This window comes from Heloderma suspectum, chromosome 5 (assembly GCF_057233095.1).
Source record: "Heloderma suspectum isolate Gila_16-S chromosome 5, 16-S_ref, whole genome shotgun sequence".
NCBI classification, from domain to species: domain Eukaryota; kingdom Metazoa; phylum Chordata; class Lepidosauria; order Squamata; family Helodermatidae; genus Heloderma; species Heloderma suspectum.
This window is the reverse complement of record NC_139462.1, coordinates 234,806,594-234,833,221: the sequence shown is the minus strand read 5'-3', so window position 1 is coordinate 234,833,221 and position 26,628 is coordinate 234,806,594. Positions and strand designations below refer to the sequence as shown.

The following is a 26,628-nucleotide window of genomic DNA, read 5'->3' as shown; positions in this document are numbered from 1 at the left end:
GCTAGACAGCAAGACCGTGCGGCGTCCAGTTCTAGGCACTGCAGTTTGAGGAAGACATCAGTGAATGGGAGACTGTCCAGAGGAGGGCACAGGGACCGTGGTGCCTGGAGACCCAGTCGGGACGCTTAGTCCGGAGAAGAGACACCAAAGGGGCAACACAGAGATGATGGCGCTATTGCCCCCCCACACACACACACAATGGGTTTAAGTTGCAAGAAAAAGGTTCTAGACGTTAGGGAAAGCGCCCTGTCAGTACAAGCTGTTTGACAGCTGCTGTGTGAGAGGTTTTTAAGCAGAGGCTGTAGGGCCAGCGAGGGAGGGTGCTATCGGAGTGGGCTTACTGCAAGGGCAGGGGGTGGGACTGGAGGACCTTTGGGGTCCTTCCAACCCTACAGTCGTGCCCAGGGAAGGAAGAGGGCCATTTCAGTGAATCCAGACAGTGGCACATTTGGACTGGAAAAGCATCATGATAAACACCATGCCGGCTCAAAGGGGGCCAACGGCCTGCCCCCACCCTCCCTTCCCCTGGTCCCAGCCCATCAGCAGACGTGGAGAGTGGCCCTTGCTCTGGAGGGATCGGTCCCGCCGCCTGCCACAAGGCAGACAAGGGGCCCATGTGCCCCCTCCATGTGGATACCGGAGAGATGCCAGTGACTGAAGCCCCTGTCTCCTGCACAGATGAGGCAAGCTGCGCCCTCCCTCCCCAGGGGACCCTCCAACTCCCACCTCCAGCCCCCCTGCACCCCCAGCTCTGGATCATGTCCTGCTGCCCCCTCTGCTCTGCAACCCCCCAAGCAGTTCTCCTGGCTAAGATGTCACTCGCCCCTAGCCGGCTGCTGGAGAAGTGCCACTGTGGGTCCTTGTGGTGGGGGCTGAGCCGTTGTCATGCTCTGTACAGCACCGAGTGCAAGGCTGGCACCACAAAAATGTTGAGAAGCAACAGTCTGATGGTGCAAAGCAGCTGACCACTTGCCAAGCTCCAGGAGACGGGGGAAAAAGAAAGGGCTGGGCTGGGCGCCCCACCAACTCAACCTCACAGGAGAAGGTCTCCTTGTTGGAACTTTGCCCAGCTTCCCGAGGCTCAGGACCAGTCCCACAACTCTTGAGAGAGCAGCAAAAAGAGGGTGCCTCTGAGCATGTCCAGAGCGCCCCTCCCTACCCCATCCACATATCTGGAATCCAGATCCAGCCCATCCAAGAGCTGCCCAGCACTTGTTTAGAAAGCCATCCTGTTTACTGCACCGCTCTGCAGCCCCCTCCAGCTCAGGCTGCCCCCTCCCCAGCATCTGCCCCCCCCCCGAGCGCCCCTACCTCCTGAGCCACCAGGCTGGAGATGCGGACGGCCCGGCGCACGCGAGCGTTCTTGCCCTCCTGCAGTCCGCCACTGCCCCTCCTGCCTTGAGACATGCCGGCCGCCAGCTGGAGGGAAGAGGCTCCCTCAGGGCATGGTGCCCAAGAGGGGGGCGCTCCCGGAGGCCCCTGCCCAGGCTCCGAGCTCCGCCGCCCGGCGTGGAGACGAGGCGGCGGCGGCGGCGGCGAGGGACGGGCCCACGGACAGCCATGCAGCTACATCTGGCAGGACTCCACGGCCGCGGCTCGACCGATGGAGCCGCCGCCAGGGCCTCTCCCCGCTGAGTGCGCCCGCCCAGGGGGAGGCCCTGGCTGGCCCCCGCCCACTCGCTGCCCTCCTCGCCCCGCGCCGTCCCCGCGGGCTCCCCCTTGCTCTCAGAGCATCACGCACGGGTCCATCTGCTGCGGCCAGTAATGGGCGCTCGGAGGGAGGCAAGCCAGCTCCAAGCCCCGGCTGGGAACGGCGATGGGGAGGAGGGGGGCATCTCGCCATTCCTCAGCCCCGCTTCCTCCCTGGCTCCTGAAACAGTCAACGCCACCACTCAGCTGCGGGGGTCGTGGTGTTCCAGCCCCCCCCCCGCGTTAAGCCCCGCGCTAGTGGGGAAACTGAGGCATGCAGAAAACGAGGAGCAGGCAAAGGTCACTCGGGGGCAGGCAGAATCCAGGAGAAGGCAGGGCCGCCCCCTCCCTCTTCTGAGGACAATCCTGCCCCCACGGGGAGGGGGCCACACGCTGCCTCGAGCACACCCCTCCGCTCCGACAAGAGGGCTCTCCTGGCCCGGGCTCAGCCCCGGGTCCGCTCCCTGCGCTGCTGCCCAGGGCCTGGCTGAAGGCGCGGGAGCGGCACCCCTGCTGCGGCGCGGTCACCTCGGGCGCGCGCATGGAGACGGGGGCGCTGCGTGCTGGAGGCTCGAGGCGGGTGAAGCACAGGGCCGCGGCAGCAGCCCCGTCCCTCGCGCACCTCCTGCGACGGCCTCGCCAGCCCGCCACGAATTACGGGGCCATAAAGCCGCTTGCGTTGTCCCAGTGGCAGAACAGCCCCCGCCCCCCGCCGCCGCTCGCGCACCCCGCCTGCGGCGGGGAAATGCGCAACTGTCCCGCGACATCGCCGAGGGCACGGAGCGCTCCCTCCGCCGGCACTGCGGGCACCGGGCAGCCCTCCTAGGAGCCCCCCGTCCTCCCCGAGAAAGGCCCGTCCCTGCCTCGATTGGCCTCGTTCCCGTGTCTCGCATCTGGGCGAGGGTCTCGCACCCAGCCGCATCCCAGCCCGCTCTCGATGTCACCGCTCCACCCGCGCGCGCATGGGTGTGTCTGTCACAGCAGGGGCCACGTCCCAAGGAGGGGAGCCAGAAGGGCAGTTTTAACGATGGCCCCCAAGGACGCGCACCGCGAATGCCGCCTCTCTCCGCTACCGACTCGCACTACCAAGCATTCGTCTCCAGCTTGGTTGGCAGAAAACTGCCGAGTTTCTCTCCACTTCTCTTTTCCACCTACCAGGAAACTTGTGTGCTTTGCCTGCTGACGAGCCGCTCGTATGCACAGCTGCATGTTATAACTCAGCAACGGAGGATGAACCACTGTTTGCTTGTTTTTTCGCGCGCGCGCCCGCGCGCGCCCCCCCCCCCCCCCCCGCAGTCCTAGAGACAGCTCCAGGCGCAACCTGAAACCCTCACAGCACCTGGGCAGCCTGCTGTGAATGTCCGCCCCCGCCCCCGCCCCACTTTCCATCTTAAGACTGTGGCTTCGTTTTCCCCCCGCCCACAGGACCCCCCCCCCCTCGTTGGTGTCGCTTTGTTTAGCATCCAGCTTGAAGAGTTCTGGAGAACTCGAAAGTTTGCTCACTCTCTTGCCCTCCTATGGAGCAGCTTTTGCTGGAAAACCAAGAGGAGCTCTCAGCATGCGAGGGCAGCCTGGGGGAGTGACTGGCAGGAGCCACCTCAGCAGCAATCCGCCCTTGAGCCTCCCACAGTTCTGAGGGTCCCCGGAGACGCCCTGGAGTGGGACCCTGCTCCATCAGTCTCCTGTCATACCTTGCCTGCCTCACTGGAGCCTTTGGGGAAGGGTGATGCTTCACTGGCCCCCAGGCCCTGGCCTTCAGTGGGTGTCCTTGGCATGACCCCTGGGCAGCCCCCCTTCAGTGTACCTGCTCCACCACCGGATCGATTACGCACTTGGCTAATGCCAGGTACAGAAGGCACTGGAGGCATCTGAGACGAGGCTGGAGAGCCATCTGTCAGGGATGCTCTGACTTGGATTCCTGCACTGAGCAAGGGGTTGGACTCGATGGTCTTATAGGAACCTTCCAACCCTACTATTCTATGATTCTATGAGAAGCAGCTGTTGGTGAGAGAAGAGCACAGCAGCCCCAATTAGACCAGGGCCACTTCCAGATGGGGCTGGTACAGAGCCATTGCCCAGCCTCAGCCACGGAATGTTCCCAGGGGTGGTTAGACGATGATGTCTCCCACTCACTACGCTCCCAGGTTTTTCCCACTGCTTCTGCCATCTGTTTTCTGACTACATACAATCCATTACAGAGGAAAAGATGGAAGAGGTATGCAGGAACATAGGTAGCTGCCTTATTCTGAGTCAGACCCACCACCCTTGGCCCATCTAGCCCAGAACTGCTGACACTGACTGGCAGCAGCCATGGCCCACCCTCCTGGGTTTCAGGCAGGACTCCTTCCCAGCCCTGCCTGGAGATGCTGCTGGGGATCGAACTGGGGCTTTGTGCATGCAAAGGAGGGGCTCCCCCACCCAATGCCGTTCCCTTACCAGAATCCACACCCAGCCCCTAGACCATGGCCAGGGAACTGTGGGAGGTTTCAGGGCCATGTGTGTATGTGTGTGGGGGGGAATCCAAAGAATTCATGATTTGCCACTGAAATTCAGCAGTAAACCACTCCAGAGCATTCTGAGGATTAAATGTAGCTTGTTTGCAAACTAAATGTGGCACTTGCAGCACTCTGGAGCCGCTTCGGAGCACCTCAACCATTGCGGGTAGCTTGCGAACAAGCTAGCTTTTATCCTTGCAGCACTCCACAACACTGTGGGTGCCATTGTGCCCCCTGCTTCAGCCAAATGTGGTGGTGTGGGAGGGTGCATGTGTCCTGCATCCCACCCAACCCTCCTCTATACATTTAGAACTAGGCAGGAAGCCCTCCAGGCAGTGAGCAAGCGAGACACAGGATCCGGGCGGGCGGGTCGGGATGGGTCTCTATGTCTGGCTGTGCATTGGAGACAAAGACATATCGGTGGGACATCCCGAGTGGGATCCGTGGTGTGATTTACCTGTGTCTGCCAAACTTTGTGCCCCTCTCGTGCTGCTCTTGTGCTCCAGGCAGCTCCCAGAGGAAGCGGGGTGGGGGGAGAATCCTGACAAACGGCTTTGGTGCTTTGCCCCTGAAGGAGCAGCTGGCTGTGGTGGTTCCCATGGGCAGGACAGGCACGCGGGGGATGCCAGTGCTCCTGTGCAATGTGGGCTGTCCACGTGCCCCACCCTCGCACCAGCAGGCAAGAGGGGTGACGGTACAACCAGAGGCAAGCGCAGCGCTGAGTCCTCACACAGACACGCGTACTGGACATGTGTTCCTGGGTGTGCAAGCCTGCAGAACTGTGTGCAGGAATTTTTGCAAAAGCCAGAGTGGCAGTGTGTCAGTAATGTCAGCAGCATTCATGCACTTTCTTGTGCAGCTCCCATGACCAAGACAACTCAGGACAGCATGCAGAGTGTATCTGTACTGGGTGTGCAAGAGAGTATGCAGACGTGTAATGGGCTGGTGTGCTTATGCTGGGAAGATTGTGTGATTGTGCCACATAGTAACATAACACATCTGTGGACACATCATGTGCCTCCACACTGCGCCTGTGTGGGAATGGAGTGCTGTGACAATACTGTGCATGAGTATCTTTCTTTCTTCATATAAGTGTTCACTTCTTTAGGCTCATGGTTATTTATGCACATGTGTGCATAGGTAGATGAGAGAGCCACACCTGTGTGGGGAAGTGAGCCCCTGGCGGTATCTCCCACCCTCATCAGGCCAACGTGAACTGAGCCCTTGATGCTGTGAGCACAGAGGTGCTTTCACTTGTGCACACACACCACCACTCTGGCAGAGTGAGAGGTGGCCTCATTCTGTCTGGACAGTGCTCACCACAGGATGTGGGAGTTGGGGGTACACAAAGAACCCAGGACAAGAGGAAAGAGGCCTGGAGTGGCTGGCTTGGGGATGGAGGAAGAGGAAGGGAAATGGGAGGGGCTTCATAGAGTCATAGAATAGTAGGGTTGGAAGGGGCCTACAAGGCCATCGAGTCCAACCCCCTGCTCAATGCAGGAATCCAAGTCAGAGCATCCCTGACAGATGCTGTCCAGCCCCGTCTTGAAGGCCTCCAGTGTGGGAGACCCAACACCTCCCCAGGTAATGGACTCCATTGTTGTATTGCTCTAACAGTCAGGAAGTTTTTCCTGATGTTCAGCCGGAATCTGGCTTCCTGTCACTTGAGCCCATCTTTCCGTGTCCTGCACTCTGGGATGATCGAGAAGAGATCCTGGCCTTCCACTCTGTGAAAGCCTTTGAAGTACTTGAAAAGCACTATCATATCTCCCCTCAGTCTTCTCTTCTCAAGGCTAAACATGCCCAGTTCTTTCAGTCTCTCTTCATAGGGCTTTGTTTCCAGTCTCCTGATCATCTTCATTGCCCTCCTCTGAGCCCTCTCCAGTTTGTCTACATCCTTCTTAAAGTGTGGTGCCCAGAACTGGACACAGTGCTCCAGATGAGGCCTAACCAGTGCTGAGTAGAGGGGAACTAGTACTTCCCTGGATTTGGAAGCTAAGCTTTTATTAATGCAGCACAAAATAGCATTTGCCTTTTTTGCAGCCACATCACATTGTTGGCTCATATTCAGCTTGTGATCGACAACAATTCCAAGGGATCCTTCTTGCTTGTGGTGTTGTTGAGCCACGTATCCCCCATCTTGTAAGTGTGCATTTGGTTTCTTTTTCCTAGGTGCAGAACTTGGCATTGATCCCTATTCAATGTCATTCTGTTGTTTTCTGCCCAGTGCTCCAGTCTATCCAGATCACTTTGAATTTTGTTTCTGTCTTCCAAAGTATTAGCTATCCCGCCCAATTTGGTGTCATCTGCAAATCTGATCAGCATTCCCTGCACCTCCTCCTCCAAGTCATTCATAAAAATGTGGAAGAGCACCAGGCCCAGGACTGAGCCCTGCGGTACCCCACTCGTTACCTCTCCCCAGTTTGAGAAGTTCCCATTGAGAAGCACTCTTTGAGTCCGATTCTGTAGCCAACTGTGGATCCACCGGATCGTTGTTTCATCTAGCCCACTTTGAGCTAGTTTGCTCATCAGGAGATCATGGGCACTTTGCCGAAAGCTTTGCTGAAGTCGAGGTATATGATGTCTACAGCATTCCCACAGTCCACAAGGTAGGTTACTTGATCAAAAAATGAGATCAGATTCATCTGGCGGGACTTGTTTTTGACAAATCCATGTTGGCTTCGAGTAATCATTGCATTAAGGTGCGTCCAGATGGATTGCTTTATCATCTGCTCCAGAATTTTCCCAGGGAGTGATGTCAGACTGACTGGCCTGTAGTTCCCAGGTTCCTCCTTTTTACCCTTTTTGAAGATAGGGACCACATTAGCCCTCCTCCAGTCATCTGGCACTTCACCCGTCCTCCATGATTTCTCAAAGAGAATAGACAGCGGTTCTCAGAGTTCTTCTGCCAGTTCCTTTATTACTCTAGGATGCAGTTCATCTGGCCCTGGAGATGTGAACTCATTCCAAGTCATTAGGTGTTCCTTGACCATATGCCTATCGATCTCAAGCTGCAATCCTGCCCCTTCAGCCTGTATTTTGCCTTTGCCAGGGGGCCAATAGACCCTCTTTTGAGAGAAGACTGAGCGAAAGTAGGAATGGAGCACCTCTGCCTTTTCTTTGTCATCTGTTATCGTCTTGCCATCCTTATTTAATAGCTGAACAACCATTGCTTTCCTCTGCCTTTTACTATGCATGTAGCTGAAGAAAGCCTTTTTGTTGCTTTTAGCATCCCTCGCTAACCTCAGCTTGTTCTCAGCTTTAGCCTTCCTGACACCATCCCTGCAATTCTGTGCTACCTGCATGTACTCTTCCTTTGTCACTTGGCCTTCTTTCCACTTCCTATATGTGTCCTTTTTTGTTTTCAGGGCATCTCTAAGCTTTTTGTGAAGCCACATTGGCGTCTTCTGTTATCTTCCACCTTTTCTTCTTGTTGGAATTGTCTGTAATTGTGCCTTGAGAATTTCCTTTTTTAAAAGCTTGGACTCCTTTTCTCGTTAGCGTTGCTTGCCATGGGGCCTTACTTCCTCCCAGCTTTTTGGACAGCCCATCAGTGTGGATGTCATCTCCCCCAACTGCCCTCCCCCTTCAAAGAAGGAAGTGCCCTCCTCTGTTGTTGTTGTTGTTGTTCAGTTGTTCAGTCGTGTCCGACTCTTCGTGACCCCATGGACCATAGCATGCCAGGCCTTCCTGTCCTGCACTCTCTCCCGAAGCATGCTCAAGTTCATATTCATTGCATCCGTGATGCTATCTAGCCATCTCATCCTCTGCCGTCGCCTTCTCCTTTTGCCTTCAGTCTTTCCCAGCATCAAGGTCTTTTCCAGGGAGTTTTTTCTTCGCATTAGGTGGCCAAAATATTTGAGCTTCAGCTTCAGGGTCTGTCCTTCCAATGAGCACTCAGGGTTGATTTCCTCTAGGATGGACTGATTTGACCTCCTTGCAGTCCAGGGGACTCGTAAGAGTCTTCTCCAGCACCACAGTTCGAAAGCATCAATTCTTCGGCGCTCAGCCCTCCTTATAGTCCAGCTCTCACAGCCATACATTACTACTGGGAAAACCATAGCTTTGATTAGACAGACCTTTGTCGGCAAGGTGATGTCTCTGCTTCTTACTATGCTGTCTAGGTTTGCCATAGCTTTCCTCCCAAGGAGCAAGCGTCTTTTAATTTCATGGCTACAGTCACTGTCTGTGGTGATCTTGGAGCCCAAGAAAGTAAAATCTGTCATTGCTTCCATTTCTTCCCCTTCTGTATGCCAGGAAGTGATGGGGCCAGATGCCATGATCTTCGTTTTTTTAATGTTGAGTTTCAAACCAGCTTTTGCACTCTCCTCTTTCACCCTCAACAAGAGGCTCTTGAAATCCTCTTCGCTTTCTGCCATTAGGGTGGTATCGTCTGCATATCGGAGGTTGTTGATAATTCTCCCAGCAATCTTAATTCCGACCTGTGATTCATCCAACCCAGCATTTCTCATGATGTACTCTGCATATAAGTTAAATAAGCAGGGCGACAATATGCAGCCTTGTCGTACTCCTTTCCCAATTTTGAAGCAATCGGTTGTTCCATGTCTGGTTCTTACTGTTACTTCTTGACCCTGGTACAGGTTTCTCAGGAGACAGGTAAGGTGGTACTCCCATCTCTTTAAGAATTTGCCACAGTTTGTTGTGATCCACACAATCAAAGGCTTTAGCGTAGTCAATGAAGTAGAAATAGACGTTTTTCTGGAATTCTCTTGCTTTCTCCATGATCCAGCGAAAGTTGGCGATTTGATCTCTAGTTCCTCTGCCTCTTCAAAACCCAGCTTGTACTTCCAGCCCTCCTCTGCCCCACCCTCAAATGGGGGCAGCTCTGTCCTCATTAGCAGCGGGAAAGAGTCTAGGCTGGGAAGGGGCGCTGCTCAGAGGCAAGGCATGTCTTGGGCCTGAGGAGGGTCCTGGGTGCTGGGCAAGGCTGGGAAGGGGCTCTTTGTGGAGACCCTTGAGAAATGTTGCCAAATACAGGAGACAAGACGGACTTCACCTCCTTGGGACCAGCCTTCCCTGTCACCCAGCATCCCCGCCCCTGCAAGGGGGGCTTCTCCAGGACGAGGCAGCTGGAGGCCCCAGAATGTGAAGAAGCCAGCAGCCCCTCCCCTTGCCCCCTCCCCCTCCACACACATGCAAAAGGACCCCCATCCCCCCGCCCCAGCCTCTGACTCTCTAGCTTGCCTCTGGGAGCAAGGGAAGGGGGCAGCCATGGACACTGCCCCTTTTCAAGGCTCCCCGGGGCAGCTGGGACACCATCCTCCACTCATGCAGCCTCGGCCCCTCGGCCCAAAGCACCTGGAGCCCCACTTCCTTGCAGGATGATCTCACCGCCTGCCTTTGTGCAGAGCAGTCCCCAGCAAAGCAGCTCCCCTCACCCATGTGATCAGTGCAGCCACACAGCCAGCTCAGTGTTCTGGATCATCCCCCTTCCCAGAGATGCACCTGCCAGCTGAACATGAAGGTGAATTGAGTCCATGCCTCGTGAAGGGCAGCACCACCATCCCTCCCCAACATCAACTCTCCCTCCCTCCCTCCCTCCCTCCCTCCCATCCCCAACATAGCCAGGATCCCTGCCCAGAATTACAGCAGAGATACCACCACACAGTGACATGAGCAAAGCTAGGGCAGGAACTCTGGCCCCCAACTCAGGCTTGCTTCTCACAGGTCAGTTTCCTTCCCCATTTGAACTCCCATTTGTCTTCCCCACCCCTATCCCACAATTAGGATGGATAAAGTGCAGAAAAGCCCCCTCCTCCTCCCCGTACTTCCCTGTCCAAGAGAACTGGGGATTGTCATCCACGGGAGGCAGCGGGGAGGGGGAGTGAGGGGGAGTCATGGCAAGTGACGCACAGGCACTAGCAAGTATTTCTTCTGCTGAACATTTTAAAATGATTCTTCCCTCTGTGGCTGGAGAACTCGTCCGTCATGCGAGTCAGCATGTACACGAGCCCCAAAGACTCAGAACAATGGCAGGGATTTCTCCAGCAGAAAAAGAGGTGCTGGGGCATAAACCAGCCAGGATTATCCCCCTAATCCTAGATGGAGGGAGGGTTCCCATGGAAAGTCAATGATGAGAGAAATGTACTCTGCACATGGCGCAGAGGCACTCCTCTCTATTGTTATGGTGCATGTTCTTGGCCTGGGCTCTGGTGTTGAAAACAGATGCCCAGAAGTGAGCCTTGGTGAGCCTTAGCACAGATCAGGATCTGGGTTGCTCACCCCTGTGCAAAGTGAACGTGTGGACTTGCCCAGAAGGGAGCAGGCGGCAGATATGGGTGCAACTGAAGGATGGAGGAGCCCCGGAGCTGGGTCTGGCCCAAGAGGTCCTCTCTATTGCAACCTCCTGTTTCCCACAGGGGCCAACCAGTGGCCCCCAGGGGAACCCCGCAAGCTGGACAGCCTCCCTCTCAGGTCCCCAGCAACTGCTGCGGAGAGCCAGACAGCACAAGCAAGGACACGAGTAAAGGCCGAGGAGAGCTACGAGCAGGCAGAGCCCAACTCTGCCATCCTGAAAGCACGCCAGTCCGGTCCTGGGGGCCAGAGGGGGCCGGGAGCCCCAGGCCTTCAGCTCCAGCTCCTGCAGCCAGGGAGGGCCAGCTGCTCGCCAGGGGGCTCAGGCAATCCAGACCGCCACCGTGGTAAATGAGCCACGTCCTCTGCTGCAGGGGAAGGCAGCCCTGACAGCACCCACTTGTTGTCAGTCAGGCCTGGGAGGGGCCTGGGAGGGACCCCAAGTACACCATGAATGATAGACAGTCGAAGATGCTGTGCGGGGACAAGAGCCAGCGGGTTTCTTGTCGGGCCCCCCCCCCCCACGATCACTCCCCCCCCCCACGATCACTCCCCCCCCAACTCAGCTGCTCAGACGAAGGAAGGAAAGAGGACGCTCGGAAACAAACCCTGCCATGACACAAAACACCGTCCCTAGCGCAGCAGGGAGACCTGGGGCCACGAGGCCTTCTCGGCAAGTGGGGTTTGCTGCAGCACAGCCATCACCCGGTGCGGAAGTGGAGTCAGGGCCTATGAGTGCAGGAGGGGACTTGTGCTGGGGTGCCGCAGCAGAGGAGGGCTCTGGACTAAGGTGGGAGCTGAGCGGGCAGGACTTCTCCCCTGAGGCAGCTGCTGGGGGGGGGCTCCGCACAGCCAGCCCTCTCTGGAAGTTGGCCGGCACGCCAGCTGGCCCCATGCAGCAGGGGAGCAGAGCTGGGCTCAGCCCCCCACCGGATCGGGGTGAGGCTGGAGAGCGAGGGGTGGCTCAGGCCTGGCCAGCGCCGCGGCGTGGGGCACACCTGCCACCGCCTCCCCTCCCCGGGCCCCCAGCAGCTCCCCTGCTCACCTGGGTGACCTTCTCGGTGACGTGGTGAGTGCGGTCCTTGAGCTTGCTGGAGGCGATGATCTCCTTCTCGCTGGATGGCGACGTGAGGAAGGCCTCCGCCTTGAAGTCCACAAAGTTAAGGGTGATCTGGGGGATCTTGCTGATGGCCCGGTAGCGCATGAGGTCTGAGTCGGATGTGGAGTTCAGCAGGTGGCTCCTGGCGTTGTTCATGGCACCTGGCAAGGACACACAGAGCAATGAAGAAGCCCCTCCTGGGTGGGAGGACCCAAATAGGCCGCAGCCCCTCTCCCCACCCCCCACCACTGTTTTGGCTGTGACCCAGTCTTAGGGCTGGGCCAGACATTCGAGATGACTGCATGGGAGCCCTGCTGGGACTATCACATCTCAGAAGCAGTGCTTCCCCGCCTCAACTCCCTGCATGTAGAGGACAAGCACCTCAAGAAAGAGAGATCCTCACCCAATGTTTTCCATGCACTTCAAGATCAGGCATCCCTCATGGCACCAGCCTGGCCTGGGGGGCTGCCAGCCATGCCCCCTCCCTTGCCAGGCATGAAGAGCTAGCCCCCCATCTTTGCCCTGTCTTTCCTGTGGATGCTGAGCAGAGGGAGCAGGGGACAGCAGGTGTGGGGCAGCTGCCTGGTCCTTCCCCACCCTTCTACCCCCAGGTCTGCAAGAATACAGCTGGCTCTCTCCCTGGTCCACTCTGCCCATGCTGACCCAGGTGCACTGGCCAGATGGGGGGGGGGCAGCAGATTGGAAATAGCCTCTCCAGGGTGCCCAAGTGGCCAGAAGCCCCCCACCCCCCAGCCCCAGGGAGACCTGGGTCCCACCTGGGTCAACTCCCATCCTCCTGATGTTGGCATCAGGCAGACTGGACGACAAAAGGGCAAGGGACCACTGATAGGGCCAGATCATGGCCACCCATTTGTGCGAGCTGCTGGCCCACTCAAAACCTCTCTTCCGGGCATTTTCATCACTAGCAGATGCCCACAAGTGTATTGGCTACTGCGATTCCAGTGTACTAGGAAGGATTCGTTCACCAAAAGCCGATTTGGTTGCCCCCCAAAGCACCAGCCCTGCACAATCCCAAGCGCCACCTCCCACCCACAAAAGTCCACGTCCCATCAAAGGTAGGGGTGAGCCCTTGGACTGAGGCCACGTACAGCTGGATGGAGAGCTCCTAGCACTACTAGCCCCAAAAGCCGTACGCAGCCGATCCGTCTTTCCCTCCCGAACAGATTCTGTGTGGTAAGGAAAAGGGTAGAAGAAGCGGTGAGGAAAGGCAGGAGGGTTACGCACGGAAGGCGATGTTGTCTTCCATGGGGTGCTTCCAGCCAAGGCTTTTATCCTACTTCAAATGTGGAATTTTAGGGGGGGGGCAGGATTTCCAGAGAACATTGTCCTCCACTTGTAACCCTCTTGCATTTCCCCTTTTTCCATCCTTTTTCTTTCCACAGAAAATCTGCTGAAGAGGAAAAAGCAGGATATCCACTCCAGGCCTCTTGACTGGTGGGGCAAGGAGCCCTCTGTCCGCCTAGGAGCAGCCCAAGTAAAAGAGGTCTGGAAGAACTGCATGAAAAGGCCCTGCTCTGAGGCCCCACCGGACTGTTTGTCGAGGGGCAGAAGGTGAATTTCGGGCACAGGAGCCACCGGGGGGAGAGAGGGTCTTTCTGTGGAGCCCACCTTGCCCCTGAACCAGGAAGGAAGACAAAGCCCTTTGCTTCCACTTCTCAGGCCAGGCCTCTGCCCGGGGCCGGGGGGCCTTCCGGGCGCATGTGCAGCACCCGCCATTGTCCAGCCCACAGCTTGGGGAAGGGGGGTCCTGACATGGGGAGCCTGGGGGAGGGCTGTGCCAGGGACCCAGCGGGGGACGTCCCGCACAAGGGGGCCGGTGAGGGCCTGAGGCCCCAGCCTGGCACAGGCAGCTTGAAAGAGGCTTGCGTGGGAGGAAGGCCCGGAGCCGCTTCTGCGCTGGGCCCTGCAACTGCCAGTGCGGCGCGAGCCTTTCCAGGGCGGAACCCATTGGTCCCTGGATGGCTTGTGGTGGCTTTGAGACCCCTGGAGACATGTGGCTGCTCCCAAGAGCTCGGGGGCCCACGAGAAGCAGGCAGACCTCCCAGGCCTCCTGCCTTCTCAGGGCGAAAGGGAGCGCCTGCGTCTCCTCCTGTGCGACGTGCAGGGCTGCAAGTGCGGCCTCCTGGGGCTGGGAGGGGTCTGTCCCAAGCCACCAAGCCTTCCCACGCAGCCAAGGACGAGCACCGCATGGCTGGGCCCCAGCCTCTGAGGTGCCCGTGCCCTGCGCAGCGCTCCTGCCGCTGCACTGCCAAGGCAAACAGCAACCTCAAGAGGCCCAGCCGCCTGTGGGCACCATCCTCTGCTCTGCTGTGCGTGGGCCGAGGGGCTGCCCCCTGCCCCGCCCGGGCACTACCTGTGCTAGCGTGGCGGCTGTGGGCCCAGCCCTTGTCGCTCTCGCCTTTCATGGCCTCGATGTCGTCCACGGAGGAGGCCCGGCGCACGCTGTGGAAGCTCTCGCGGGAGCGGCTGCGGGTGAGGCTGCAGCTGGAGAAGGAGGCGTCCAGGTTGAGGCGGGCTTTGTCGGCCCGGGGCGAGGAGTGGGTGATGGGGGCCTCTGAGCCGCTATCCCGCTGCCGCTCCATCAAGGCCTGCCGGTCCTCTGCCTCGCTGCAGCCCAGGCAGTGGTGGTCCAGGGAGGAGGTGACTTCATCCAGTGCCACGGACTCGCTGCTCTGCTTGGAGAAGTCCACCACCACCGCCTCGTCCGGGTCATCCTGTGGCAGGGACTGCTTGCTCCCCGCCAGAGCCAGCAGCGCCGGCAGCTTCAGCCTGAAGGACCTGCCGCGACCTGGGGAAGTGCGGGGGGCACTTAGAGAGCGGCTGGGCACAGCGGCCCCCAAGAGAAGGGGGCCCCTCCCCACTTCTCCGGCCCTTGCCAGAAGGGAGCCTGCCGCAGCCCTTCCCACAGGGTGCCTGCCTCTCCGCCCCACAGAGCTGCTGCTGCTCCGGGCTGTCCTCGCTGCCCAGGCAGGGCCTCGTGAGACATCATCAAACATGGCCCTCCTTGTTGGTGGGGCCTGGCCCCACCAAAGGGCCAGAGGAGCCCAGGAGAGCTGCCAGCCATCATTCAAGGGAGCGCAGACTGGAACTGCGGGGGAACAGGGGTAGGAGTGCCTCAGCAAGAGATGTCTAGGGCCCGCCCCCTCAGCGTGGTCTGCCACGCAGGTTGCTGTGACGGTACAGTGGGACTACTCGCCATGTGCTCTGCAGAGAAAGGGAAGGGCGCCGCTGTGATCCAGGAGAGAAAGCCTCACACACCCCAGGCAGGCCTTGGAAGACCAGGGCCTGATGCGACCTCAGCACAGGCTTTCCAGCTACGGGCTCTTGCAATATGTTTCTTAATTCAGCTGCCAAGGTGATGCTTACTTAACTGAAGATGCTTCCTGGGCCTTTGTTCTAATTAACAATTTGCATAAATATTTTTGTTCTCCACAGTATTTTGAGATTTGCTCTTGGTGAATGTTTGTGGACAATTCTAGCTTAATGCCTGGCCACAAATGATTGGGTCATTCAGCTGAGTGTTGGACTGGAAGCCGGGAGACCCTGGTTCTAGTCCCCACTTGGCCATGGAAGCTCACTGGGTGACTTTGGGTCAGTCACAGACTCTCAGCCCAGCCTACCTCACAGGGTTGTTGTGGTAAGGATATAATGGAGAGAATGTAAGCCACCTTGGGTTCCTTGCAAGAGGAAAACAGGCAGGATATAAATGCAATGAATAAAAACAACACGGGAATTTTCTAGAGAGACTGTCTGCAGCTTCTCAGAAGTTTTGCACCCCATCTTCAGAGTTGGGACCAATTCACACCTGATTTATAGTCAGTTATACCTGTGGCTGGAGTGAGCCTTGGCATAAGGCACCCTCTGATGCCACATGTGCAACCTCTGGGTGCAAGCAAACATCCACTATTGGAATGGAAGAGCCACCTAGTCGGACAACTTCATCTCCAGGGCTGAGCTTTGGAGAAACCAGTTCTGTATGTTTGTAGAATAAACCAACTGTGTGCAGCACTGATTGAACATAAGCACGCAGAAGGAGCTGTGCTGGATCAGACCAAGGGTTCATCTCATCCAGCATTCTCGTCACACAAGGCCAACCAGATGCCTGTAGGATGCCAACAAGTGGGGCAGTAATGCATAGCCCCTCCCATTCATGTTCCCCCGGAACTGGTATACAGATGTAGAGTACCTCCAGTACTGAGGTAGCATAGAGCCATCAGGACTAGTAGGCATTGATAGCCTCATCTGCCATGAATTTGTCTAATCCCCCTTTAAAGCCATCCACATTGGTGGCCATCGCTACGTCGTGTGGTAGTGAATTCCATAGTTTGACTATGTGCTGCGTGAAGAAACCCTTCCTTTTATCTGTCGTGAATCTCCCATTGTTCACCTTCATGGGATGACCCTGTTGGGGTTCTAGTAATATATATGTATGTATGTATGTATGTATGTATATGTATACACACACACACACACACACACACACACAGAGGGAGATATGTCTCCCTATCCACTTTCTCCACACCTGCATAATTATGTGCACCTCTATCGTGTCTCCTGCCTTGCCTCTTTTCTAAGCTGGCGCTTGTGATGTTACTGTAACTTTTTTTTTAAAAAAAAAGGGACTGAGACCTTTTTAAAGCAACAAGTGAACATTGAATAATGAAATGTACATGCAGTGCTTTAAAGCAAACAAATTCCAAAAGATGGAGGGCTGACCAGCAGCCTGCGGAATGAGCAAGACAGACAACTGGGCCCAGGATCACTGGTGTGTCCATTTTTTGCACAATGAAGTTGGGAAGAAGCTGGGTTCATCCCACTTGGGGCGATGGGGTGGGAAGAGTGGCGATAGCTGCTCCAATGGGATGTCCCCCCCCCCAAGGTTTAACCTGCATACAAGTTGCATTGGAATGTTCTGGCTGTGGAGAGGGGACACTGTGCCAGGCACAGCCTCCCAATAAAGGCAGGAACCCTTCCTACCTGTGGGGAGCCAGGCAGCAGGCGAGACCCAGTGGTTAGTGTTCTTGACAGGGCTGGTCAGCAGGTCCCGATCCATCACTACTTCAAAGTTGAGGATGAACATGATAACGGCTGCATCTTCATTCTTCACTGGCACCACATCCACGAGGCAGAGGAAGCAGCTGCCTGGGGAGGGGGGAGAAGACAAAAGGGGGCGTCACTTTCCCCATTGTAAGAGCAACAGGACAAAACTGGGGGCAGAAAACTAGCGATCTGCAAGGGAGGAGGACAGGAATAAGGCAGGAGGGAAGGCGACGGGGGAGGCCCAGGCATGCCAAAAAAGGGGTAGCTCCCTGCCGCTTTGACCATCAAGCCCTATCCTTGCCCAATTGTTTGTTTCATGATAATTAAAAAGGTGTAGATCTGAATATCTGTATTCATTGTTCCAATCCTTTCCCAAGTTTATTCTGAAAGTAGAAATGCTAAGGCTCTCCATACTGAGATGCTTTAAGGCTGAACCAGAGGCTTAACTCCTCATTATGCAAATCCCTTGCAAACCTGGCCTCCTCCTTACCTTCCTGCATGCAAGACCTCTTTGCTAGCAGCCCAGGCTTAGCAAAGGAGCTGAGTTCTTGTAGAAACTCTGTTTTGGTCTAGTAACACAGGCTTTGCCAGGCTTAATTAGCTTGCAAAGCAGCTCTGTTGCAGTGTAAAACTTTTGATATGCTCAGCTCTTGGGCAGAGTGCCCCTCATTCAGGGAATTTAAGAGGGATTAAAATGACTAGAATGAAACCAAATGTAGGAGATCTGATCGGAAAGTGTGTGCATGTGCGTGAGCACGCATTGTGGCACGTTGGAGACATTCGCTTAAGAACACTAAAAGTGGTAGGAGGATGGGCAGATCTGCCTCCAACACGGGGGTCAAAATCCCCTGCAGAGCCCCCCTTTTATGGGTCAAGCCTCCATAGCCCCTTGTGGGGAGCTCCTCTGCCATTTCCTTCTCCTTCGTAAACATCGCTAAGTGCCTTGTCCCCCCTTCTGCTCTACCCGCCGCCCCATCCGGGCTGTCCCTCTCAGAGCCGGTTTAAACCAGGAAGGCGGGTTATAAATGGAAATGAACTGAGACTCCTCCGAAGCGACAAGCTGCTGCCGGTAGGGCAGGAGTCCTGGGTATTCCCAGCACAAGAACAACCTGGCTGGCTGCACTGGGATGCAAAGTGCATTTCTCCAACCGGCATAGGATCAGTCCTGCTGTCTGGTGGGGACTGAGTCTGAGTAGGATGCTGGACAATGGGGGCAAAGAAAAGGCGGCGGGTGGGGGGGGAATCAGCTGACCTCAAAGAGGGACACAGGAGCCTCAGCTGGGGGCGGGGCGGGGAAGTGTTGGCGGTGGTTCCTTGTATCCAAACAGTGTGTGAGGGGCAGGGCCAAGGAGAGCCAGGATAGCACAGATAGCTGCATGTAGATCACAAGCTGAATATGAGCCAACAATGTGATGAGGCTGCAGAAAAGGCAAATGCTATTTGGGCTGCATTAATAGAAGCATAGCTTCCAAATCCCGGGAAATACTAGTTCCCCTCTACTCAGCACTGGTTAGGCCTCACCTGGAGTACTGTGTCCAGTTCTGGGCACCACACTTTAAGGAGGATGCAGACAAGCTAGAGAGGGTTCAGAGGAGGGCAACAAAGATGATCAGGGGACTGGAAGCAAAGCCGTATGAAGAGAGACTGAAAGAACTGGGCATGTTTAGCCTTGAGAAGAGAAGACTGAGGGGAGATATGATAGCGCTCTTCAAGTCCCTGAAAGGCTGTCACAGAGAGGAAGGCCAGGATCTCTTCTTGATCATGCCAGAGTGCAGGACAAGGAATAATGGGCTCAAGTGACAGGAAGCCAGATTCCGGCTGAACCTCAGGAAAAACTTCCTGTTAGAGCAATGCAACAGTGGAACCAATTCCCTAGGGAGGTGGTGGGCTCTCCCACACCGGAGGCATTCAAGATGAGGCTGGACAGCCAACTGCTAGGGATGCTGTGACTTGGATTCCTGCACTTAGCAGGGGGGTGGACTCGATGGTCTTATAGACCCCTTCCAACCCTACTATTATATGATTCCATGTGGCTCAGAGAGACCCGGATTCAAGTCCTACATCTGCCACAGACTCTCTGTGGGGCCTCAGAGAAGTCTCTCTCTCTCTCTCTCTCTCTCTCTCACTCTCTCTGCCTTGGTTCTCCGTGTGCAAAATGGGAACAATCGTGGTGTTTACCCCACAGGGCTGCCACGAGGGGGAACACCAGCCAAGATTGTTTCGCGGTGCCTGAGGGCCTAGCGGGGGGGCCAAGAGGCTGAGCTCTGAACAAGAGCCTCGCCCGCGCCCACTGGGCGGCCCCAGACCGGCCGCTCGCCCCGCCCGCGAGCAGCCCCGTCGCAGCGCCGCGCCGCGCCGCGCCGCGCTCACCCCGAGCGGCGGCACGAGAGGGGGCGCGACCGGCGCCGAGCCAGGCCGCTTCCACGGCTGCTGCGCTAGTCCCGCACAGGTGAGGCACCGCAGCTGCGGGGTTCTCTCTCGCACTCTCGCCAGCGACGGGGGAAGGCGGGCAGTGGCAGGCGGACCCTCCGCCCAAGTCCAGCCCCTCCCCCGGAGCGGCTCTTTCGTGCCCCGTACGTGGCATCCGGGCGGACTAAGCCTCGTGAGGCAGCTCTCAAAATCTGCCCCCAAAACAGGGAAGAAAGGGGGGAGGAGGAACTCCCTCCTGGGGTGGGGCTGAGAGCCCGCTGCCGTGGGGTGGGGGAGGCCTTGCAGCCACGGTGCAGAGGAGTCCAAACTTGGTTCCCCAAGGGGCGGGCAGAGGCCTAAGCGGGGGGGGGGGGGCACGGCTGCACTGCCCTCGTTTCGAAGGGACTTGGAGTCACAGCAGTGCAATCTTTCTTTCTAGAAGCGCTTAAAGGCACGCCAAGCCCCCCCACACCCGCGGGGGACCTCGGAGCGGACGGAGCCCCCCCTGGCAGAGCAGCTCAGCCTCCTGTCGCTGCCGGTGCCCCAAGCCCAGCAGCAGGGGCCCCCCAGGGCCTGAGGAGGACTGGGATTCGCCGGTGGTGGGGAAAAGGCACTCTGCACAAGCTCAGCAGCAGCCTTGGCACTGAGAACAGGGTCTGGAGCTAAGCTGGGCACTCCTACACACGCTACTGACACATACCGGCCCCGCCCCGCATGCTGAACTTCCCCCATCCACTTAATCCCCGAGATGAATAGCCCCCCGCCCATCCAACAGGCACGGAGATGAATAGCCCCCCGCCCATCCAACAGGCACGGAGATGAATAGCCCCCCGCCCATCCAACAGGCACGGAGATGAATAGCCCCCCGCCCATCCAACAGGCACGGAGATGAATAGCCCCCTGCCCATCCAACAGGCACGGAGATGAATAGCCCCCCGCCCATCCAACAGGCTGGCGGCGGCGGCGGGGTCTGAATGTTCAAGCGTCATCCCAGGCTCAGCTCCAGCGTTTCTTTGACGTCAGGACTGAGGGCTAGAACATTCCAAGAAGAGCAGACCTCTGAGCATGCACAGACGACCTCTCATCCCATCACAGCCAGCCCTCGAACCCTGGAGTGGGGAAAGCTCCAGGCTGGGCTGGGGAGCCCCCAAAAGACCCGACTCCGGCGTCTCCTCTCTTCCTTCCCAGGATTGCAGCTTGGCCGCCGCCGCCCGCAGCACCGACAGGCGGCCGCAGTTTACGGATCCCTGGAACGGAGCCAGCCGGGCGCCAGCCGGCCAGCGAGAGCCCCCAGAGGGGCCCGACCCACGTGTGGAGCGGCCCTGGCGTGGGAGAGTCGGGCTCGAATCCCCGCTGACTCTCCACGCGGCAGAACGGCTGGCTACCTGCCAGCCACTGTTTCGGGGGACGACGAAAGTGCCCGGACAGGGAGGCGCCCCCAAAGCCCCCCAGCGCGCCGAGAATGGCAGGGGGTGCGGTGCCGTTCTTGCCACACAAGGATTGCACGCTCTGCGCTATTTTCAAGCCCCTGCTTACAATTCCCCAAGGGCCGTGCGCACCTCGCACACGTCCGCAGACAACCCACGGAGCCCAGCACCCTGAGAATCCGAGGTCTCTTTCTCCCCCCCTTTTAAATATAAGCCTCTAGTCCTTATGGCATAAACTTGGCAGAGTGTGTCCGATCAGCTGGGTAATTTTGGGCCCTGGACTTAGCGGTCTTATGGCGAAGGTGGGGGGTTCGACGGCACTTCCGTAATTCAGTCTCACCACTGGAGTAGGGCGTTGGGGGCTGCGGGAGGGATTCTCCTCGGGCAGAGGGTGGACTTCAACACCTCGCCCTTCCGTCACAGCCGATGAGAACAGAACTGTGCAAAACGAAGCGCCCGAGGCCCCCCCCCCGGTCCTTACTCAGGACTCCCGCGTCGCCCGAGACCCCCGCCTGGTGCCCCTCCTCCCTCTGCTTTTCTCCTCCTCCTCCCCAAACGACTCCACCTCTGCCACGCGCCCCTCCAAGCCAGCTTCCCCGCAGCGCACTAGGCCCCCATTCCCCCATGAGGGACGGAACGGGCCTCTGCAAGGCCCTGGAGCCGGACTCCCCGTGAGCTGGCTCCAGACACGGCTTCCAAGGGCAGGATGAAGCCTGGGATGATGCTGAGCAGAGATTAAGGGGGAAGCCCTGGGCATGCGCGGAGGGTCTTTCCTCAACTGACTCCCCACAGCCAGCACTGCGTGTGTGGAACGGGGGGCGAGGGCTTCTGGGCTGCATGAGCCCCAGCACCTCTTGGAAGAAGGAAGAAATCAGATCACCTGCCCCGCCGCCACCCTCATCCCCAGCCTCTTCCTGGCCGGTTCCCTTGTGCCTCCCTGGCACATCTGCCACTCTCCTGGGGCCCCTCCCTGGCCAGCTGCTCCCAAGCACCGGAAAGCGAAGGGGGCCCGTCTGGGCCGGGTAGCTTTTGCCCTCCGGGGCGGGGCCAGGCCCGCTAGCACTCGGCCCCGCGGGCAGGCTCCCGGACGAGGCCTGGCGCAGCGGTACTCACCAGGCGGGGCCAAGGCGAGGCCCTGCCCGGCTCTGGCACTCCAGGCAAGGAGGGGCGGGGCTCCGCTGCCTGGCACGGGCAATGCCAGGCCCCTCCACCCCCCCGGCCTGGGATCTCGGCCCCGGGCAGGCCACCTGGCCACAGGCGGAGTAGCAAGCTGGGGAGGCTGCTGTGGAACTTGGCGTGGGGAGCCCCGCAGGCATTGCGGGCGGAAGCGCAAGGCAGGCAGCCTGACCCCAGGAGAGGCTGAAGAGGGCCAGGAGGGGAGGGCAGAGGCCACCTCGGCAGCGCTCCTGCCCTGGAGCAGAGGTTCCTGGAACCGCCCCGCTGCATGGCCAAGGGAGAGGGGTCCTGAGCCCCCGGCTGCAGGGGGCCTCCGCTCCCCAAAGGGCTGCGGGAGCCCCGCCAGCGCTCTTCCCGGGATTCACTCTCCTCCATTCAGATGCCACGGCCAATGAGGGCTTGTGCTGGGGCCAGGCCACAGTCGGACCTTCCCAGCTGTCAAGGCCAGTCCAGGATGGCAGCCGGTTGCCAGCGCCCGGCTCCCACCTCTGCAGGCCTCCCGTCCCCCGCTGCGGGGGAGGCGGAGCACGGGCGGCAACCTGGCTTGTGGGTCAGACGCCTCGGCAAGCTGTCACTGGCACGAACTGTGCTTTCCAAGCCCACCCTGGCCTCTGGTGTCTGCATCTGGCTTGCTGGCCCAGCGCAGCCCTGCTTCAGCAAGCGAGACTTTCCCATGCGGTGCCAGGCCGCCTTTGTGGGCGCTGGATAGGGGAGCCAGAGCAGTCGGGTATGCTCCCTGGGAGCAACGCGCAGAGGAAGCCACTGGGGTTCGCCTTGACGTGGGCCCCGATCTTGGGGTAGGCCAGGGTGATGCAGCCTCGGCAGCCGCTTGTCCGGTTGTGCTGGACTCTTTTCAGTGGGTCGATCTTGAGCATTTGGACGGGGTACTGGGGCGGTGACAGCCACCACCTGTGTACTCAGCCCCTGCTACTCTTAGCTGATTGAATGGGGCCCCTTTGTGGGAGGGGGTTGTTCCCGCCTGCTAAAAGAGGCAGTAATAAGGCCTTTACTAAAGAAACCTTCCCTTGGCCCAGAGGATCTGTCCAGTTACAGGACAAATGCAGCACTCTTGGCCAAGGTGACCCAGAAGGTGGCCGTGTTGGACCCCCAGAGGCATCTGGAGGAAACTGGTTATCTGGATCCCTCTTAGCTGGGTTCTAGCCAGGATATGGGGCTGAGACTGCTTTGGTCGCCTGGGTAGCTGCCTTGCCTTGTGCTGGGAGCTGGATGGGGGCAGCATGACGCTCTTAGTTCTCCTAGACTGCTCAGTGGCATTTGATACCATCAGCCATGGCACCCTTCTCAACTGCCTGGAGGGGCCAGGCCTGGGGGCGCCCTTTTGCTGTGGTTTGGACCTTTCTGTCAGGTCTGGTCTAGGTGCTGGTTCGACTCCATGGCCTTTGGCCTAGGGTGCCCCACAGGGTTCTGTCCGGCTCCCATGTTGCTTCATGCCTACATGAGAACACAGGGAGGCATCATCCAGAGCTTTGGAGCAAAGTCCCACCAATACGCTGATGACACTCAGCTCTGTTCCAGCCAAAACCCTTGAGCACGGCCTGGGTTAGATGAAGACGAACAAGCCGAGGTTAAGCCCAGCCAGGATGGAGGTGCTGTTGGTCAGCAGAAAGCTCAGCTTGGGGACTTTGATTCAGCCTGTTCTGGAAGGGCTTGCACTCCCCCTGGAAGATCAGGTCCATGGGGTGGGAGTGCTCCTCGATCCTGCGCTGTCCCGGGATCATCAGGAGGAGGCGGTAGCAAGGAGTGCACTTGCACAATTATGCCTGGTGTGCTAGCTGCAACCCTTCCTGATTTGGCAACAATAATCCATGTTTTGGTTTCATCATGGTTAGACTACTGCAATGCACTCTGCGTGGAGCTACCCCTGAAGGTGTAGGTTTTAACCTTTAAAACAGGAGTGGGCAACTTGTGGTCCTCCAGATGTTTTGGCCTACAGCTCCCATGATCCCTCACCATTGGCTGTGCTGGCTAGGGCTGATGGGAGTTGTTGGCCAAAACATCTGGTGGGTCACAAGTTGTCCACCCTGCTTTAAAGCCTTAAATGGCTTACGGCCTGGCTATCAAAGGGACCACCTCTCTCACCATGAACCTGCCTGGGTATTAAGATCTGCCAGACAGAGCCTGTTTGTCAGGCATGTGTGAAAAGGCTTTCTCCTGTGTTGCTCCCAAGCTGTGGAATGCGCTCCCCCAAGAACCACAATTCTCCCCCCACCCCACCCTCTTGGCTTTGCACTCCCCCAAGAACCACAATTCTCCCCCCACCCCAGCCCGCTCTCTTGGCTTTTAAAAGGGGTGTGAAGACAGTGTTTAAAATCCAGCGTTTTTAATTATGTAGTTGCTTTAATGTCCTAATGTTTTAAGTGTTTTAGGGTGCAGCCCTATGCCTTTTGGACAGAAAAAGTCCTAAACAAGCATAGGCTTGTGCCCTTCATGTTATCTGTATTGTGTTTTTATTGTTTTAAATTGCTGTGCACCACTTTGATGGCTTTTTTAGCAAATAAAGTGGTACCTATAAAATAAATAAATAAATGACAGCCACCTTAGATTCTTAGATACTTAGATTCCTTAGATTGAGCAGGGGGTTGGACTTGATGGTCTTATAGGCCCCTTCCAACCCTACTATTCTATGATTCTATGAAATAAGACTGCACCTTTCTCTTAAGGGGCTGAGTGTGATGTCTGACCTGAGCCCACTGAGGATTCCCCAGGATTCCTTTAATCCTAAAGAGTCAAGTCAGTCAAGAGGGACCAGACCACCATTGAGCTCAAAGTAATCAGCACACAGAAAAAAATATACTGAGGTATGCAAAGATGAGGCACAAGATGTTAGGGGGATTGAGATAAGCAAAAATGGCTGCATGAAGGAAGGCACACCAGGAAAATCCTGAACCTCAGACCCTTCCCCAGAGAGGATTCCTGTCCCCCCCTCCACACACCTCACTTCCTGTGGGGAAAGTACAGAACTACAACCAAGGTGGAGGCACCCTTCATTCCCACTGCTCCAGTTTCCTGTGGCATTATTTTTTCTGGAAGGGCCATGGCAGCTCAGTGGCGGAGCGCCTGCTGTGCATGCAGAAGGTCACGGGTTCAGTCCCCAGCAGCATCTCCAAGCAGGGCTGTGAAAGACCCCAGGGAGCATGTGCTTCACCCACAAACAGTCCCAAAAACATGGGCAGGGGGAGATCCCACCTCCCGTCCTGCTCTGACTCCCCAGGCATGTTTGCTATGAGGCCTAGTGCCTCCCCGGAGATGGGCCAGCGAGACACAGCGGCTGTCCAGGAAGGACCTCTCCCTGGTCCCAGAGTGGCCATGAGGGGAAGGCAGACTGCATGTGCCCAGACTGCATGTGTCTTTTTACTGTGCGTGCATGACTGGGCTGAGTCTTCACTCCCGTGAAACCTGCTGAAGAGTACGCCAACAAAGCAGCCTTGAGCGATGCACCACGTACATCGTGGTTGTGGTGGGCAGCTCAATGAAGATGTGCAAACACTCCCGACCAGTAGTCAGATGGACAGGGAGCTTCCAGAGGGAGATGGAACTCCTATAGACCACAGCAACCCCTCCTCCCTGGCCCTCAGGTCTTCCCTGATGTTGAACCAAGTACCCTGGTCAGCAGAGCTGGGAGAGGCTCACTCCTCCCTGCTCACCCACTCAGGTCTCAGTTACGCATGCCAGATCAGCCACCTCATCCACCATGAAATCATGGGTGAGGGAGGTCTTATTTTGAACTGATCTGGCATTTAAAAGCAGCATCCGGGACGCGAGAGAGATACATGTCTCTCCCGGGCGCCTTTGTTTTACTTTGGGGCTCCTTTCTTGCCAGGGGTGCGAGGAGTAGAGATGTTAGGTAGGACCAGCGCTTTGGACCATATAAAACTGTTGGCCACTGTGGGAAGCAGGATGCTGGCTGGGGGATGTTGGGGGATGCTGCCTTCCAGTTCAACACATCTGGAAGGCACCAGGTTGCGGAAGGCTGCAGTAGATCCGCTCGGATGTTCTTCTCCCTTCTTGCAGCGGAACAATTCTGCATTGTGGCCAGCAGGTGGCTCTCTTGCCTTAATGTTGCCAGTGGCCCAGCCAGGGGGCACAGCAGAGGTCAGGGAATGGAAGGACATGCATCTGGGACAACGGTTGCCACATTTTCCGTTCTGGCTCTGCTCCTGTGCCTCCCTGGCTGTTTGATCTACATGCAGGAAAAGCTTCACCTCCTCACTTTCTGTGCATCAGGCTGCAGTAAAAGGCACAGGAGCAAACAGGTGGGAACTGCAAGGAGTCCAAACAGGGACCCCAGGAATCTCTTCCCAGGAGATTGTCATAGGGTACCTGAACTTTGCAAACTGACAGACACTAAGGAAATGTAGGTTTCCTTTCAGTCCTGGGCAGAGACTGCCCCTCAAAGCTGATGCAGCAATTCCCACATTTTCACACAGACCCCAAGGGACTTAAGGCAAGGGGAAGGGCCAACTCCCCTCCACCTTCCCCTCATAAGAACAGCAGAAGAGCTCCAAAGCTGAATCAGACCCAAGAGGGCCTCCAAATGGCAAATGCGGTTCAACGTAAGCAAGTGTAAAGTGATGCACGTTGGGGCAAAAAGTCCCAGCTTCAAGTATAGCCTGATGGGATCTGAGCTACCAGTGACCAACCAGGAAAGAGATCTTGGGGTTGTGGTGGGCAGCTCAGTGAAGATGTGCAAACACTCCCGACCAGTAGTCAGATGGACAGGGAGCTTCCAGAGGGAGATGGAACTCCTATAGACCACAGCAACCCCTCCTCCCTGGCCCTCAGGTCTTCCCTGATGCCGAACCAAGTACCCTGGTGAGCAGAGCTGGGAGAGGCTCACTCCTCCCTGCTCACCCACTCAGGTCTCAGTTACGCATGCCAGATCAGCCACCTCATCCACCATGAAATCATGGGTGAGGGAGGTCTTATTTTGAACTGA

General features: G+C 57.3%; 2 protein-coding genes across 3 annotated transcripts in view; one reads left to right on the top strand and one right to left on the bottom strand.

Annotated features, from left to right (window-relative positions):
• The window catches only part of KCNH2 (potassium voltage-gated channel subfamily H member 2), a 114,980-nt gene that overhangs the window by 29,500 nt on the left and 58,852 nt on the right, over positions 1-26,628 (bottom strand). For both annotated transcript variants that reach the window (XM_084859693.1, XM_084859694.1), the window contains exons 3-5: positions 16,597-16,761; positions 13,973-14,407; positions 11,545-11,759 (exon numbers count right to left, since the gene is read on the bottom strand). In XM_084859693.1, the coding sequence (XP_084715819.1) occupies positions 11,545-11,759; positions 13,973-14,407; positions 16,597-16,761 (815 nt within the window). The remainder of the gene's footprint in view (positions 1-11,544; positions 11,760-13,972; positions 14,408-16,596; positions 16,762-26,628) is intronic.
• LOC146345404 (uncharacterized) lies at positions 17,363-20,736 on the top strand. Its single transcript, XM_084856070.1, has 3 exons — positions 17,363-17,394; positions 18,964-19,108; positions 20,257-20,736. The coding sequence occupies exons 1-3, from the start codon at positions 17,363-17,365 to the stop codon at positions 20,668-20,670; spliced, it is 591 nt and encodes a 196-aa protein (XP_084712196.1). The 3' UTR covers positions 20,671-20,736.

Excerpts from the sequence above, each read along its gene's own strand:
- LOC146345404 (XM_084856070.1), top strand. The coding sequence starts at position 17,363 with ATGAAACCAAATGTAGGAGATCTGATCGGAAA. Across the intron at positions 17,395-18,963 it reads GTAGGAGATCTGATCGGAAA|ACCGGCCGCTCGCCCCGCCC; the intron begins GTGTGTGCATGT and ends GGGCGGCCCCAG. Across the intron at positions 19,109-20,256 it reads GCTGCGCTAGTCCCGCACAG|GATTGCAGCTTGGCCGCCGC; the intron begins GTGAGGCACCGC and ends CTTCCTTCCCAG.